At 42.2% G+C, this 16,303-nt stretch overlaps 1 protein-coding gene across 2 annotated transcripts in view; it reads right to left on the reverse strand.

Moving 5' to 3' along the window:
* The window catches only part of LOC126191483 (limbic system-associated membrane protein), a 986,380-nt gene that overhangs the window by 40,744 nt on the left and 929,333 nt on the right, over window positions 1–16,303 (reverse strand). For both annotated transcript variants that reach the window (XM_049932368.1, XM_049932366.1), the window contains exon 6: window positions 15,750–15,924. In XM_049932368.1, the coding sequence (XP_049788325.1) occupies window positions 15,750–15,924 (175 nt within the window). The remainder of the gene's footprint in view (window positions 1–15,749; window positions 15,925–16,303) is intronic.

The following is a 16,303-nucleotide window of genomic DNA, read 5'->3' on the forward strand; positions in this document are numbered from 1 at the left end:
CCGGAGACCCGATGAGGGACTATTCCGGAACGTTTTGCCCATGGAGAGACCATCATGACACATTTTCAGTTACAAACCGTATGTCCTGTTTGCGTCCCAAATCTCAGTGACTGCTGAAGCATCATAACCAAACAAAAATTATGTGACACAGTGCATGGAGCTTTTGGGTGGGTGGTGCGTCGTGCTTGGGTATCTCAGTTGGATACCGGCGCGGTAGCTCAGCGTACACTGCGCGGCCTGAGGCGTCTTGTCACGGTCCGTGCGGCTACCCCCGTCGGAGGTTCGAGTCCTCTTTCGGGCGTTTGTGTGTGTGTGTGTGTATGTGTGTGTGTGTGTGTGTGTGTGTGTGTGTGTGTGTGTGTGTGTGTGTGTGTCGTCCTCAACGTAAGTTATTTTTAGTTAGGTTAAGTAGTGCGTAAGCTTAGGGAACGATGACCTCAGCAGTTTTGTCCCATAAGCCCTTACCACAAATTTCCAATTTTCAATTTAGCTGCTGACCGCGATGGCAGAGCGGTTCTAGGCGCTTCAGTCCGAAAGTGCGCGACTGCTATGGTCGCAGGTTCGAAACCTACCTCGGACATGGATGTGTGTGATGCCCTTAGCTTAGTTAGATTTAAGTAGTTCTAGGGGCCTGATGATCTCAGGTGTTAAGTCCCATAGTGCTCAGAGCCATTTGAGCCATCCCAATTTAGCTGCCCTCTGTAATAAACAACTGAGTTAACAGAACGACGATGAACTTGAGCCGCGCAGGATAACCCAGCGGTGTAGGCACTGCAGTCATGGACGGTGCGGCTGATCCCGGCGGAGGTTAGAGTCCTCCCTCGTGCATGGGTGTTTGTCCTTAGGATAATTTAGGTTGTGTGTAAGCTAGGGACTGATGACCTTAGCTGTTAAGTCCCATAAGATTTCACACACATTTGAACATTTTTTTGATGAACTTGAACAAACGTCATGGTACTTTCCGTCCCGATCAAATAGAGCGAACAATTATGAACAAAATGAGATAAAGGAAAAAAAAAATAAGTTGGTAGAGCACTTGGCCGCGAAAGGCAAAGGTCTCGAGTTCGAGTCTCGGTCTGGGACACAGTTTTGATCTGGCAGGAAGTTTCATATCAGTGCACACTCCGTTGCAGAGTGGAAATTTCATTCTGGAAACAAAGCGCTGGCAATAACATAGTAAGTATGTTATAAAACGTATTCTACACTGTGCGGAAGTATTAGAACAGTCTAATATCTTTTTATAGATTTATTATGCACAAGTTCAATAGTAAAGGTAAACAATTATTTTTTGCTGACTATTGTGAAAAACAACTACGTGTCGCTGTCGAACACCTCATTTTGTTCAAGTCGTATGCTATATGATTGTTTATCATTATATCATTGTTGTATTCATACGTAGCACATTGTTCAAAGTGAGACAGAAGACAAACAATATACGCTTCAGTTCTCATTCTGATCGGTTTGTCTGTAGAATAAAAATGTGATTTTGGGATCTCATTTCAATCTATGTAGACCCATTAAAATCTTCTCTTGTAGATTCATAAGTTCCTTCATCGACCCGAGAATTTTAATGAAATAAAATTAAGTAATTTTTATTTACCTAACAGTTAAGTACTCATAATTGAAGGCGCCATCCATGTTTTGACTTTGCATCACACTGTAGGCAAACAAGCCGAAAACATCCGGAGTTCCTCATCTATCGGGACTAAAAATCGTTAAAAATGTATTAGATTATATCAGTGGAGATATTTCTACTCGTGTATATTTGTTTTTAATACGCCTTAAATAATGTAAGAATGATTTTTTGACCGGTGCGTATGAAATCGTAATACAGGAAAAGTTGAAATGATGTAAAATGTAACACGTATTTTATACCAGTGTGATACATAATATCTGGCAACTTCGTCATGCGACGTTTTCCCTGACAGCCAGTTTCATTCGTGAGTTAATCTTTTTAAAAAGTAGAACTCACAGTCTTACTCCTCGGGTGTTTCAGGAAAGCTGACGATGTTGGTTTTTCATAATTTTAAAAAAAGCGTTCTAAAGTGAGTCGCTCTTCTTCGTAAATACGTTGGAAAGGACTTAATGGCGCTTACGCTGTGCTTTCGTCTGTAAAATATTCATTTCTATAGTCGAATTTTATCTCTCCATTTTTAACTCCCGGGAGCTTAAGTCAATGGGTCTGTAACACGAGGACAAAAAATTGCACGTTTTTGTTTCGGTTTCCATAACCCGTAAAACTGAGGAGGAACTACAGTGAATGCATGAATGGCAGACGCACTTTGCACGAAGAAAAATCCGCGAGAAAAATTTTTTTCTTGCAGTAAAATATTTATTTAGGTAACAAAGAAACTCTGGTTACAAGCTACTACCGCAATATTTCTCTTTCTAGACAATGCGTCAGTAAATATCTGAACAAGTGTAAAAACAGAGATGGCATTTGTACAAAAGGTTTATGGACGAGAGAAAATGTAGACGCGTTGCTTAAAAATTAAATCTTATCCCTGATTACTAATCCTGAACTGGATAAATTATACATTTTCTTCGAAGTTTCACTAAGGAAACCATTTTAATGTCTTGTTTCTGTGAAGATCCACGGTCTCGAAATACTTTATAAATAATGTCCGTAGTAGGCTGAACATAACCGTTCTTTGTTTCAATCGTGCCATTAGCTAAAGTCGACCATGAGTTATTTCCAAGGACATGAGAGATGTTACGTATTACGTATTGTAGTTATTGAATTCTTTTACTTTCCACATACACGACGTCTGGTTTTTTATGTGCAAAAGTAAAAGAATCCAGTAATTACAATATTTAATACGTAAGATCACACATGTGCTTGAAAATGAGTTCTGGTCGAAATCAGTTAATCGCACGATTTAAATAAAGAACTTTTACATTACAAACTAAAATCCACCACGATTTCCTTTAAAAAAATCCATGGAATATGAACGCGGGCATTCGACAGTCCGAATAAGCATGTAACTTCATTGGTAATTTGGTGTGTAATGGACTAGATGGAACGAAGCAGAGTTGAAACATTTACGTACATCACTGGCTAGTGGAATGTAGCGAAATCTGCTTTCGGTACAGCGGGAGAAATCGTTTTTAGCACCGTACGATTGGCTCTGCTGTTAAACTGAACTTAAATATCATCGGAAAGAGTGTTATACTGCTATACGCAAGTTATTGATAATCAAGAGAAAGGCATGCCAACGAAGGACGAAATTGGTGGTGTTTGTTTTTACATAACCGAATTTAAGGCAGCTGACTTGCATACGGGAGAATTGGCGTCACCAGTTCTTTCTGATTGCGCTAAATACCTTTTTCTTCATCCTCATCATCATTATCTTTTGTCTTCATTAACTTCGTTTTCCTTTTGAATGATATACTAGCAATACTTTCGAATCCTGTTATTGTTCAATGGCTAACTAAGTTTCTTTCATTTTAGATCTATGTCTTGATTCTAACGCGTAGCTTTTCACCGCTTGTTTCTCGCTGGTATCAATATGGCTTGTTAGAACTTTAATTATTTATGTGTTTCGGGAATAGCACATCATTAGAACGCCAGAGAAAAAGTTCCATGATTTCAATCTTAACACTGGTGTTCACCAAATTTTATGAATGAAATCATACGTCATTTTCTATGATGCTCTGATGATGGACTACGCCCAAATGCAGAAAGTTTTAACAACAGGCACACTTATTATCACGATCAAAAAGGAAGTGCTCAGCATTCACATAATGGTCGCCGGCCTCCTGCGCGACTTTACGTAGCAGTTTAAAAATCATGAAATCTATTATTTACATTGAAAACGCAGTTCTTTTACTCTATCATTACTACCCTTTTTAATTCAAGATTGTATAACCTGCATGCCACATGGGTTTTCCTTTTACACTGAGGTGACAACGGTCATGGACACCTCCAAATTTCGTGTAGGACGTTCTTTCGTCCGGGTAGTGCATCAACTCTATGTGGCATGGACGCAACAAGTCGGTCGATGACCCCTGGTGAAATTTGAAAACATGCTGCCTCTATAGCCGCCCATAATTGCGAAAGTGTTGCCGGCGCAGAATGTTGCGACCTCTCGCTGACGTCCCATAAATATTCGATGAAATCCATGTCGGGCGATCTGGCTGGCCAAATCATTCGTTCGAATTGACCAGAATGTTCTTCAAACCAACCGCGAACGACTGTCTCCCGTTGCCATGGCGCACGTCATCCACAAAAATTCCATCGTTCTTTCCGAACACGAATTAGATGAATAGTTCAAAATGATCTCCAAATAGCCGTTCGTATCCATTTCCAGCGTTTCCAGTTAATGACCGGTTCAAATGGACCAGACAACTTAGGTCCCTGAGTTCGTGGGGTCTACGCCGCACTCGACCCCAGCCATCAGCTATTACCAAGTGAAATCGGGACTCATCTGCACAAGCCACGGTTTTCCAGTTATCTAGGGTCCAATCAACATGGTCACCAGTCCAGGAGAAGTGCTGCAGGCCATGTCGTGTTGTCAACAAAGACACTTGCATCGGTCGTCTGTTGGTGTAGCCCATTAACGCCAAATTTCATCGCACTGTCCTAATGGATACGTTCATCGTATGTACCACTTTTTTTTGTAATTGCGATTACTTAACGCGGTGCTGCTTCTCTGTTAGCACTGACAACTCAACACCAACGCCGCCGTAGACTATTGAGTTCTTCATGATGAGAGGTAATAACAGAAATTTGATATTCTCGCTACACACTTTACACTATGGACCTCCGTATATTGAATTCCCTAACTAATTCGGAAATGGAATGTCCCAAGCGTCTAGCTCCAACAGCCACTTCGAGTTCAGAGTCTGTTAATTTCATTCGTGTAGCGACAAGCAGCTGAGTGCAAATGACAGCTCCGCCAATGAACCGTCCTTTTATACCTTGTGCACATGTTACTACCGCCATCTATACATATCCTTATCGCTATCTCATGGCGACATCTCAAGTAACGCCGGTAACGGTTAGGAAACCGTTCACAATGCCAGTGAAGGATAGTTCTATTTCAGGGATTTAGCGACCAAGCTATCTCCTCACACAAGATAAGCCATTACCTTATCACTGACCCTAGCCACTTCTGAGTCCTTTATATTTTCTTTTTCATGAGTCAGTCTTCTGACTGGCTTGATGCGGCTCGCCACAAACTCTTCTCCTGTGCCAACCTCTTCATCTCAGAGCAGCACTTGCAACTTACTTCCTCAATTATTTGCTGGATGTATTCTAATTTCTGTCTTCCTCTACAGTTTTTGCCATGTACAGCTCCCTCTAGTGCCATGGAAGTCATTGTCTCATGTCTCAACAGATGTTCTATCATTCTGTCCCTTCTCCGTATCAGTGTTTTCCACATACACCTTTCCTCTCCGATTCTGCGCAGAACCTACTCATTCTTTACCTTACCAGTCCACCTAATTTCCAACTCTGGTCTGTAGAACCAAATCTCAAACGCTTCGACTCTCTTGTATTCCGGTTTCCCCACAATCCATGTTTCACTACCACACAATGCTGTGCTCGAAATGTACATTTCTTCCTCAAATTAAGGCATATGTTTGATACAAGTAGACTTCTGTTTGCCAGCATTGCTCTTTTTGCCAGTGCTAGTCTGTTTTTGATTTCCTCCTTGTTCCGTCCGTCACTGAGTATTTTATTGTCTAGGTAGCAGAATTAACTTCATCTGCTTCGTGACCATCAACCTTGATGTTCAGTTTCTCGCTGTTCTCGTTTCTGCTCCTTCTCATTACTTTCGACATTCTTCGACTTACTCTCAATTAAACTGTTCATTCCATTCAGCAGGTCTGTACTTCTTCTTAACTTTTCTTGAACCTTTATTTTATTTCCGTAATTGCTTCTTCGAGGTATATATTGAACAGTAATGTTGAAAGACTGCATCCTCGTCTTACAACCTTTTATCTGATCACTTCATTGTTGGACTTCCAGTCGTTTTGTTCCCTCTGGGCTCTTGTGCATATTGTATATTACCCGTCTCTACTTACAGCCTACCCCTATTTTTCTCAGAATTTCGAACATATTGCACCATTTTACGTTGTCGAAAGCTTTTTCCAAGTCGACAGATCCTATGAACGTGTCTCGATTTTTCTTTAGTCTTGCTTCCATTATCAACTGTAACGTCAGAATTGCCTCTATAGTGCCATTAACTTTCCTAAAGCCAAGCTGATCGTCATCTAACATATCCTCAATTTTCCTTTCCTTTCTTCTGTATATTATTCTTGTCAGCAACTTGGATGTGTGAGATTCTAAGGTGATTGTGCGATAATTCTCGCACTTGTCAACTCTTGCTTTCTTTGGAAGTGTATGGATGATGTTTTTCCAAAAGTCGGATGGTATGTCGCCAGACTCATACTTTCTAGACATCATCGTATATAACCGTTTTGTTGTCACTTACCACATGATTTTAGAAATTCCGATGGAATATATCTATCTCTTCTGCGTTATTTGATCTTAAGCCCTCAAAAGATCTCTTAAATTATGATCGTAATACTGGTTCCCCGATCTCTTCTAAATTGACTCCTGTTTCTTCTTCTATCACATCAGACAAATCTTCCCAGTCATACAAGTCTTCATTATACTCTTTCCACCTATCCGCTCTCTCATCTGCATTTAACAGTGGAATTCCCGTTGCACTCGTAAAATTACCCCCCTTGCTTTTAGTTTCACCGGAGGTTATTTTGACTTCCCTATATGCTGTGTCAGTCTATCCGATAATGATTTCTTTTTCGATTTCTTCACATTTTTCTTGCAGCCATTTCGTCTTAGCTTCCCTGCCTTCCCATTTATTTCATTCCTCACATACTTGTATTCCTTTGTCCCTGAAGTTCCCTGAACATTTTTGTAGTTCCTGCTTTTATCGATCAACTGACTTATTTCTTGTGTTACCCATGGTTTCTTCGCACCTACGCTTCTCTTTCCAACTTCTGTGATTGCCCTTTTTAGAGACATTCGTTCCTCTTCAACTTTACTGGCTACTGAGCTATTCCTTATTGCTGTGCATGTGTGTATGTATACCTGAACCATCGTTGTCGGTGTTGGTTTGCAGTCGATTCTGGTAAGAACAGCTCTATCACTGAACTGTTCACAGTAACACACTTTCTGCCCTATCTTCCTACTCATAAAGAGCCCTACCCCCATTATACCATTTTCTGTTGCTGCACCGAGCGAGGTGGCGCAGTGGTTAGCACGCTGGACTCGCATTCGGGAGGACGACGGTTCAATCCCGTCTCCGGCCATCCTGATTTAGGTTTTCCGTGATTTCCCTAAATCGTTTCAGGCAAATGCCGGGATGGTTCCTTTGAAAGGGCACGGCTGATTTCCTTCCCAATCCTTCCCTACCCCGAGCTTGCGCTCCGTCTCTAATGACCTCGTTGTCGACGGGACGTTAAACACTAACCACCACCACCACCATCTGTTGCTGCTGATATAAGGCTATACCCATCTGAGCAGAAATCCTTGTCTTCTTTGAAATTCACTTCACTGATCCCTACTACATCTAGATTGAGCCTTTGCATTTCCCTTTTCAGATTGTCTGGCTTCCCTACCACGTTCAAGCGTCTGACATTCCATGCCCCAACTTGTAGAACGTTATTCTTCCGTTTGTTGTTGATACTTTTTATCATGGTCACTTCCCCACTGCAGTCCCTTCCGGAATCTTTTGCCGACAGAGAGACCATCATGAGAACTTTATCAATTACAGGTCCCATGTCCTGTGGGTACCCACAATGTGTCTTTAAAACAGTGGTTTCCATTGCTTTCTGCAACCTCATAAAGTGTCAACTGACTGCAAATAATGATAAGTGTGAGTTCATCCACTTGAATAAGAGGGATCCGCTGAATGTCGGTTATAGAAAAATCACACAGATCTAATGATACTGAATACAGCTAAATACTTCGGAATTATAGTTACGAATAACTTAACCTGGAACGATGATATACGTAAAGCTACGGGGAAAGCTAAACAAAACCTGCGATTTATTGGCAGGTTCTACTAAACAGGGTGCATACACTACTCTCGTCTGTCCTCTTCTAGAGCATTGCTGCGTGATGTGGAATCCGCATGAGATAGGATTGAGGACGGACAACGGAAAAGTTCAACGAAGGGTAGTTCGTTTTCTATTATCGCGAAATAGGGGAGCGAAGGCCACGGATGTGATTCGCAAGTTGGGGTGGAAATCGTTAACACAAATCCGTTTTTCGCTGCTGCAGGATCTTTCACGAAACCTGAAGTACCAAATTTCTCCTCCGAATGCGAAAATATTTTGTTGGTACCTACCTACATGGGGAGAAATGGTCATGGTAATAAAATAACAGAAATTAGAACTGGCACAGAATGATTTCTTTTTTCCCGTTTGCTGTTAGAATGTGGAACTGCAGAGAAATACCTTGAAAGTGGTTCGATGAACCTCTGCCAAACACTTAATTGTGAAGTGCAGAGTATGATGTACATTTAGATGCAGAAATAAACAAATCATTCGGCACGAAAGCTACTCTGGCAGCTTAAGATTAATAGTCGTAGAAGTAATGTTCGTGATAACTGACTTACGTAGACAACGAAAAGTTCTATACTGTGTCAGTATAGATGACTACGAGCAAATTTATGCTGGTGACGTTTCTAGTGGAGTAACACTTGTTAATATGAATTATTTATAATGGTGGTCAAGGAAATATGGTACAGATGCTTACGAAATATGCAGAAACAGTTCCTTTCCCTGGCATAGTATTCAAGTGGACTATAGTAATTTGAAGGTCTACCCACATTTTATGGGCTATAGGCGTGGCTGCGAGTGTTGCTTATTCCAGATACAGTTCCCTTGTCTACTAGCTGTCTGCTAGATAACTCGACACCAGTCTCAGAGTGTAGAAACCGGCTCTCACACGCGTATTCCAAGTTTAACAATTATCATAATGTGAATGAAACATTAAGTCATATAGGCAACGTCCGTTGTTACTTACACCTATTTCGTAGTTTCGGATAACGTTGTACTCCACTGTGAGGTACGGGAGGGAGTGAGATTTGGTGGGGGGGGGGGGGGGGGGACGTCGGTTAGACGCAAGCGGTCACAGCGGTGGCTGGAGGCACTCGCCGTAATTGGTGGCCTGGCCGCACTTGTTGCTGCAGTGTTTTGATTCGAGAAGACCCGCTGCCGGCTGCCTTGTAAGCCGCTTACTACAGCCACCTTCCGAGACCTGCTGAACTTATACCGTACAATTGCTGCCGCGTTGACTAATTTAGAGCTGAACGAAATGAGTTCAGCTACAGTTCATAGCGTCTGACAGCAAAGAGAAAATTTATTGCGCTGGCACAGAAATAGCAACGACGTAGACGATTTTATTTTTGGTAACACATTCCCTGAAATATCTCAACCAAGCTTTAACTGCTTCCGTCTAATATGTTTCACAGGTCTCTTTAGTCATATTCTGAGTGTTATGGGGATAGGACACCATGGAGTACTTGGTTCTTGGTGTTTACCGCAAAACAGATTAACTGAAAAAATTTATGGATCGTTATATCTCCTTCTTCCTATTCAACACTTAAGAAGTTTTTAGGCCAGAGAGTCTCGGGATAGTATAAAAAGAGACAAAAGGAGGCAGGTCAAACACATGACGAGGATAGGCCTAGGAACCATTGCAGCCGGCCGCTGTGGCCGAGCAGTTCTAGGCGCTTCAGTCCGGAACCGCGCTGCTGCTACGGTCGCAGGTTCGAATCCTACCTCGGACATGGATGTGTGTGATGTCCTTAGGTTAGTTAGGTTTAAGTAGTTCTAAATCTAGGGGACTGATGACCTCAGATGTTAAGTCCCATAGTGCTCAGAGCCATTTGAACCATTGCTATCGTAGTTGTAAACTGTCGTATTTAAGTTGGGAAAGAACCAGAGTACCAGGAGCTAAAATAAATCACTAACTCTCAAGTCTTTATACGTACTGAAACCTGTCTAAACCTGTCTAAACCTGTCTAAAACCGAAATTTTTACAAAGGACCTAACATTGTTCAAAAAGGATATGTTAAACACATTTGGTTGTGGCGTATTATTTGCATGCCGAGCGTGAGTTTCCTCGGAAACGCGAAATATTAATTAAATAAATAATCAGTGACAAATAAATAAAGCCTATGGCACACAACTGCAGCGCTGTGTCGCTGATAAAACAAAAGCACAATTACGTTACTCTTATGTTTGATTAAGAAAGGAGAGAGCTCTGGTAGAAGTGGTGCGAGAAGCACGTATTTTATTCTATTGTCTGGCACACCGCCATATTTCATGTTATAGAAGAATACTGCGAGTTGCAACCAGACTAGGCACTCGATTCTGTAAAGAATTTATATTTATAAAAGTAAGTAGGATTATGAACTGTAGGCTTATTCATTGAATATATCTGATTTAACTAACTGTGTAACTTTTTTATGTTTAGTAGACAATCACCTCTGTACGACGTATTGGCATGGCTGGCAAATTATTGAAATAGTGAGATTTAGATTATGAGTCCGCACCTACCGCAGCAGTCTTTGGAAACGATTTATTTACGAAGTCCGATTATTTCAGTTTTATTTCACGGTCAACTACGAGTAACATTGCCTTTACGAGAAAGCCATTGTCAAGCGTCTGATACCGAATAATTAAACGTCCACGTTCCAGATAAGCAAATATTAATTACCATTACAATCACAATCACCATCATACAGATAGAAAAATTAATATTTAAATAATATTTTTTATTTTATACGCTGTGGCCGAGCGGTTCTAGGCGCTTCAGTCCGGAACCGCGCTGCTGCTACGGTCGCAGGTTCGAATCCTACCTCGGACATGGATGTGTGTGATGTCCTTAGGTTAGTTAGGTTTAAGTAGTTCTAAATCTAGGGGACTGATGACCTCAGATGTTAAGTCCCATAGTGCTCAGAGCCATTTGAACCATTGCTATCGTAGTTGTAAACTGTCGTATTTAAGTTGGGAAAGAACCAGAGTACCAGGAGCTAAAATAAATCACTAACTCTCAAGTCTTTATACGTACTGAAACCTGTCTAAACCTGTCTAAAACCGAAATTTTTACAAAGGACCTAACATTGTTCAAAAAGGATATGTTAAACACATTTGGTTGTGGCGTATTTGTTGCCGTTAATAGTACTTTACCTTGTAATTACACTCAATTGGTTCCTATAAGGCAGTAGAAATTAACAATTGGTTCCCTTTACCGTCCTGGATCAAACCAGTCTCAGGACTGAAGACCGCAACAACAACAACAACCGTCCTCACAGCCCTCCGAATCAGATGACATAATTACTGACAAAAGACACAAACTAAACTTGAGACTCATTTCAATTATTTCATATAACTACAGTTGGTGATGACTTCGATTTACCCTTGATTTGTTGGCAAAAAATACGCATTTAAAGATGGTGGTAGGCATGAAACATCGTGTGTAATTGTAATAAATGTTTCCTTGTTCAAGAACGCAGTCGAAGTATAAATGATTGTAATAACGTATTTGACCTCTTAGCGCCAAAAAATCTTATGCAAATAAGAAGCAACTTGACAAATTCAGGGATTAATGACTACAAGGTCGTTGTAGCGAGATTGAATACCGCAGCATCCATCACACCAAAAATAAACGCAAAATTGTCTATTTAAAAAAGTCGGTAAAATGTCGCTTGACACCTTTCTGAGAAACCGTCTTCATTCTTTCGAACTAATGTAAACGCAGGCCAGATGTGGTTTATATTCAAAGATATAGTATCAACGGTAACTGAAAGAGATCTGTATACCAAATAAATTAATATGTGATGTTCATCCCTTACAGTATACAAAAATGGTCAAAACACTATTACAAAAGGAAATAAAAAAGAACCATAACTTAAAAGAAGGCAAACCTTTCACTTTGGAGATGTTTTACAGAAGGTCGAAATTTACCGCAAACTTCAATGGGAGATGCTTTTAATAACTTCCACAACGAAACTCTGCCTCGAAATCTGGCAGATAATCCAAAAAGATTCTGGTCGAATATGAAGCAATACCCAACCAATATCTTCGCTGGGTGGTAGCAATGGCAATGTTACCGACGACACCGCCACTAAACCCTAGTTACTAAAGACATTATTCCGCTATTCCTTCACCAAAGAAGACGAAGAAAATATTCCAGAATACGAATCAAGAAAATCTGCCAATATAAATGTCTTTGAATAGATACTCTAGGTCTTGAGAAGCACCTTAAATACCTTAAAATAGGCAGCTCTTCCAGCCCAGACTGTGTACAAACTTTCAGAGTACGCAGATGCAGTAATGCAATCATACACAACCGATCCCTCGACCAAAGATCTGTACCTAAAGACCGGGAAGTTCCACTTGTCACTACAAAATATAAGACAGGAAATAGAAGTACTTAGGCGAATTTCAGACTCGTATCACTGACGCAGACTTGCAGTAGAATATTATGTTCGAACATTATGAATTACCTCAAAGTAGAGACTCTATTAACACATACACTTATGTGACGTAAGTCATGATATAGTGAAATGCATATATACAGACGGCATTAGTATCGCATACAAAAGGCATGAAAGGGCAGTGCATTCACGGAGATCTCATTTGTACTCAGGTGCTTATGGCCGTACGACGGGAATTAACAGACTTTGAACCCTGAGTGGTAGTTGGAACAAGACGCTTAGATTATCCCATTTCGGAAATCGTTAGGGAACTCACTATTCTGAGATCCACAATGTGAACAGTGTGGCAAGAATACCAAGTTTCAGGCATTGCCTCTCACCACGGGCAACGCAGTTGCAACGACTTGACTGACCACCAAGAGCAGCGGCGTTTGAATGCACTAGTCTGTGTTAACAGACAAACAACACTGCGTGAAATGAGCGCAGAAATCAATGTGGCACGTACGACGAACGTATCCCTTAGGACAGTCAGGCATTGTGCAAGCTGATGGTGTCTCGATAACGATGTGGGCTGTGTTTACATGGAATGGACTGGGTCCTCTGGATATTCGACTACTTGATGAGATCTGAATAAATTCAAACAGGAAATAGTCGCTGGGAAATTTGAAAAATGGCGAAGTGTGACGAGCGTAACCCAGGAGATTGATGTTGCTCACCGCATTGTTTCAAGTGCATGAGGAGCGTTCCGAGCCTCAGGCACGGCTGCACGAAGAAGAGGAGGTCGTCGGGTAGTTAATGTTGTATACCAAACTATAGACTGTGCTACCCTCTGCCGCGTGGATGAGTATATCAGACGCAAATGGCTCTACAGAAGTCCGTGTGATCTGCGATGCATCAGAACAGCCTACGGTGCTGCTCTGTATGTAGAGACAAATACTGAAGTCCGCTACACAGCACATATTTTTGCAGCAAGAACAGGTAGGCGCCAGTGAAGGAAGCTACGTTACCTAGGTTTGAATTGCTTGCAGCACTGATTGGCTCATGACTCCTTCAAAAAAAAAATGGTTCAAATGGCTCTGAGCACTATGGGACTTAACTTCTGCGGTCATCAGTCCCCTAGAACTTAGAACTACTTGTTCTAAGGACATCACACACATCCATGCCCGAGGCAGACACCAGACTGTAGCGCCTAGAACCGCTCGGCCACACCTGCCGGCTCATGACTCCTTCATTATTTTTGCGAGGAAACTGGGTTTTATGGCAACAAGGCTACTTTGTGGAGCGACTCAACAGTCACCTTGGAGTGGATACGAAATAGTGAAATCAAATGCCTTCGTTTGCCATCGGGTGACAGAAATACTGGCGTGCTCTGCAACCAGTCAGTGGAGGCACTGTCCAGAAGGTCAATATCCCACAGAGCACCTCACACTGTGGCTGGAGGCAGACCCGCTGGTAAAAGGTCTGGTGGTGTGGTCCACCATAGTCTTCGCCACTGGACATCCCAGCTCCATCTAAATTAATGTCACAAGCCAAAGTCAGGACAAATGTAACTTTGATCGCCATCACCGAACCCCTTTCTATCACTGCAAAATTTAGTTCCTACCGGCGAATATTTCATATAACAGTCCTTGTTAGATTTATTGAGAGTACGAATAACAAGATTAGAATCACTGGTAGTCTGAGTGCTCTGAAGTTAAGCAACGCCCGAACATACTGAATCGGAAGAATTCAAGAGGAGCTACTCACTCCCGAACTTTCTGCATTGCATAAAGGAGAACCAATCCTTTTATATTGGGTTGCGTGATTCGGATCGGTAGTAGGTTCAAATGCGCTGCAGTATCCAATTCAGAGAAGAACCCAATTATACAGGACGAAAGTCAACATTTCACGGAACTTCTCATCGTACACATGCACCATCATGGCACGATTCAAATAAGCCACAACACGTGCAATTCACATTGAACTAGTCATCAGTACGTGCACCGATAGATTTATGATGATCATGCAACACTTTGTAGGCCTACCACTCCCTATATACTCAGGCAATGGCGCAACGTTCCACGGAGCCAATATAGAACTGTCTGAGCTCTTCAAAATCATCCAGCATACTGACATACAGTGTTACTGTGCACAACACTGAATCACTTGGAAGTACAAACTGCCACAGGTAGCTTAGTGGGGAGGCTGGTTGGAACGCATGATAGTCTCCATTCAGTGTTGCTTGAGGATGGTGCTTGGTTGTCCTCAGGTGGGTGAAGAGAGGAACAAAAGCCGCAATAGAACCAAGACCCATCGCTCAAGGAGAGAATGATACCGCATTGACGTCAGCTCATTTTCTATATGGTGACAAACTAGAAGCCATTCCATGTGGGCCAGAACCGGAAACTAAGAGGAATTTTGCCAAGAATTTCGAACTAACGTACGAGGTCAGCGAGGAAATTTGCTGTACATGAAAAAAAAAAATGAATACCTGCTGCTGCTAATAACATAACGCGAGTTGTAGGTGTACCTGTCTAGAAGAAGATCAAGAGAAGTCGTTCTACTGCAGGAGAACATCAGTTCTCGGCACTTCTGGAAAAAAGCAGTGGTAAAAGTGGTGGATGGCACGAAGATCTGTCAACTGCTGCAACTGGTTATTGCCTTCGAGACAGACCATGATGCGGAGGCTGTAGGGAAATTAAAGGATCTTACGCCATCTGTTGGTGTTGTATACAAAACTTAGACTATACTGCCCGCTCCAACGTGTGTACATAATTCTGACTGAAACTTTAATGGGCGCTGTGAACAAATCTGTGAGCTGAATATACTGTATTGAATTCCTTTAAATACTAGTGAGAGTAATGTCCAGGAGATCATCATAATTGACGGCGACGGCGACTTCGTGAAATTATTGCCCTTGTATAAAAGGGTCGTTTCTGTTCCTCTCAGTGGGTATGTCTTTCAGTTACCTTCTATATTATACTATAGCATTTCCTCCAACATATGTCCCACGTTTCATCTAGCTGTGTTACTTAGCTGGACCTGCACATCTGTTGCCTCCAATTCATAAAAAAATGGCTCTGAGCACAATGGGACTCAACATCTTAGGTCATAAGTCCCCTACAACTTAGAACTACTTAAACCTAACGACATCACACACAATCATGCCCGAGGCAGGATTCGAACCTGCGACCGTAGCAGTCCCGCGGTTCCGGACTGCAGCGCCAGAACCGCTAGACCACCGCGGCCGGCTCCAATTCATAGCTCTACCAGCTGGATTCTGGTGCGTTTCAACGGAATTATGTCGCGGGATATGTGCACTGTGTACGAGAGCTTAAGTTCAGCACTTACCTGATAGTTCGAGGTACTGGCGCGTCTTGCCCAGCACGTTGTCGGCGACGCAGCTGTAGTTGCCGAAGTCGGAGGCCTGCACCTTGCGCAGGATGAGTGTATGCCGGCTGCCACGGACCTCCATGATGCGCCGCTCCGTAGTATCTAGCCGGAGTGTGTCGCGGTACCACAGCACCTGTGGACAACAAATGGGACCTCGCTGCTACACTGTATACTGATCCTACAACAAAGCCTATATACGGTAGCCTTAGCTGCAGCTTTACTTGTAAGTTAGCACAGCCTACTGTTTTTAACCTACAACTGCACCTATATGAGATAACCAGCGCTGCACAAACTACTGACCATGCTTGCAGTTTACTTGTAAGTGGCCTTACCCACAGCTAGCAAGTGATCATCGCCGCTGCCTACTGATCTTACCCTGCAAGCTGCACATATACGTGTTGGTCAGTGCTAGACAATCAACTGACCTCACCGACAACATTACTTGTAAGTGGCCATCGCTGCAACACTATCTACTGACACTGCCCGGCAGCTGCACTTAAATTTGGTGGCCA

Source organism: Schistocerca cancellata, chromosome 6, assembly GCF_023864275.1.
Source record: "Schistocerca cancellata isolate TAMUIC-IGC-003103 chromosome 6, iqSchCanc2.1, whole genome shotgun sequence".
NCBI classification, from domain to species: domain Eukaryota; kingdom Metazoa; phylum Arthropoda; class Insecta; order Orthoptera; family Acrididae; genus Schistocerca; species Schistocerca cancellata.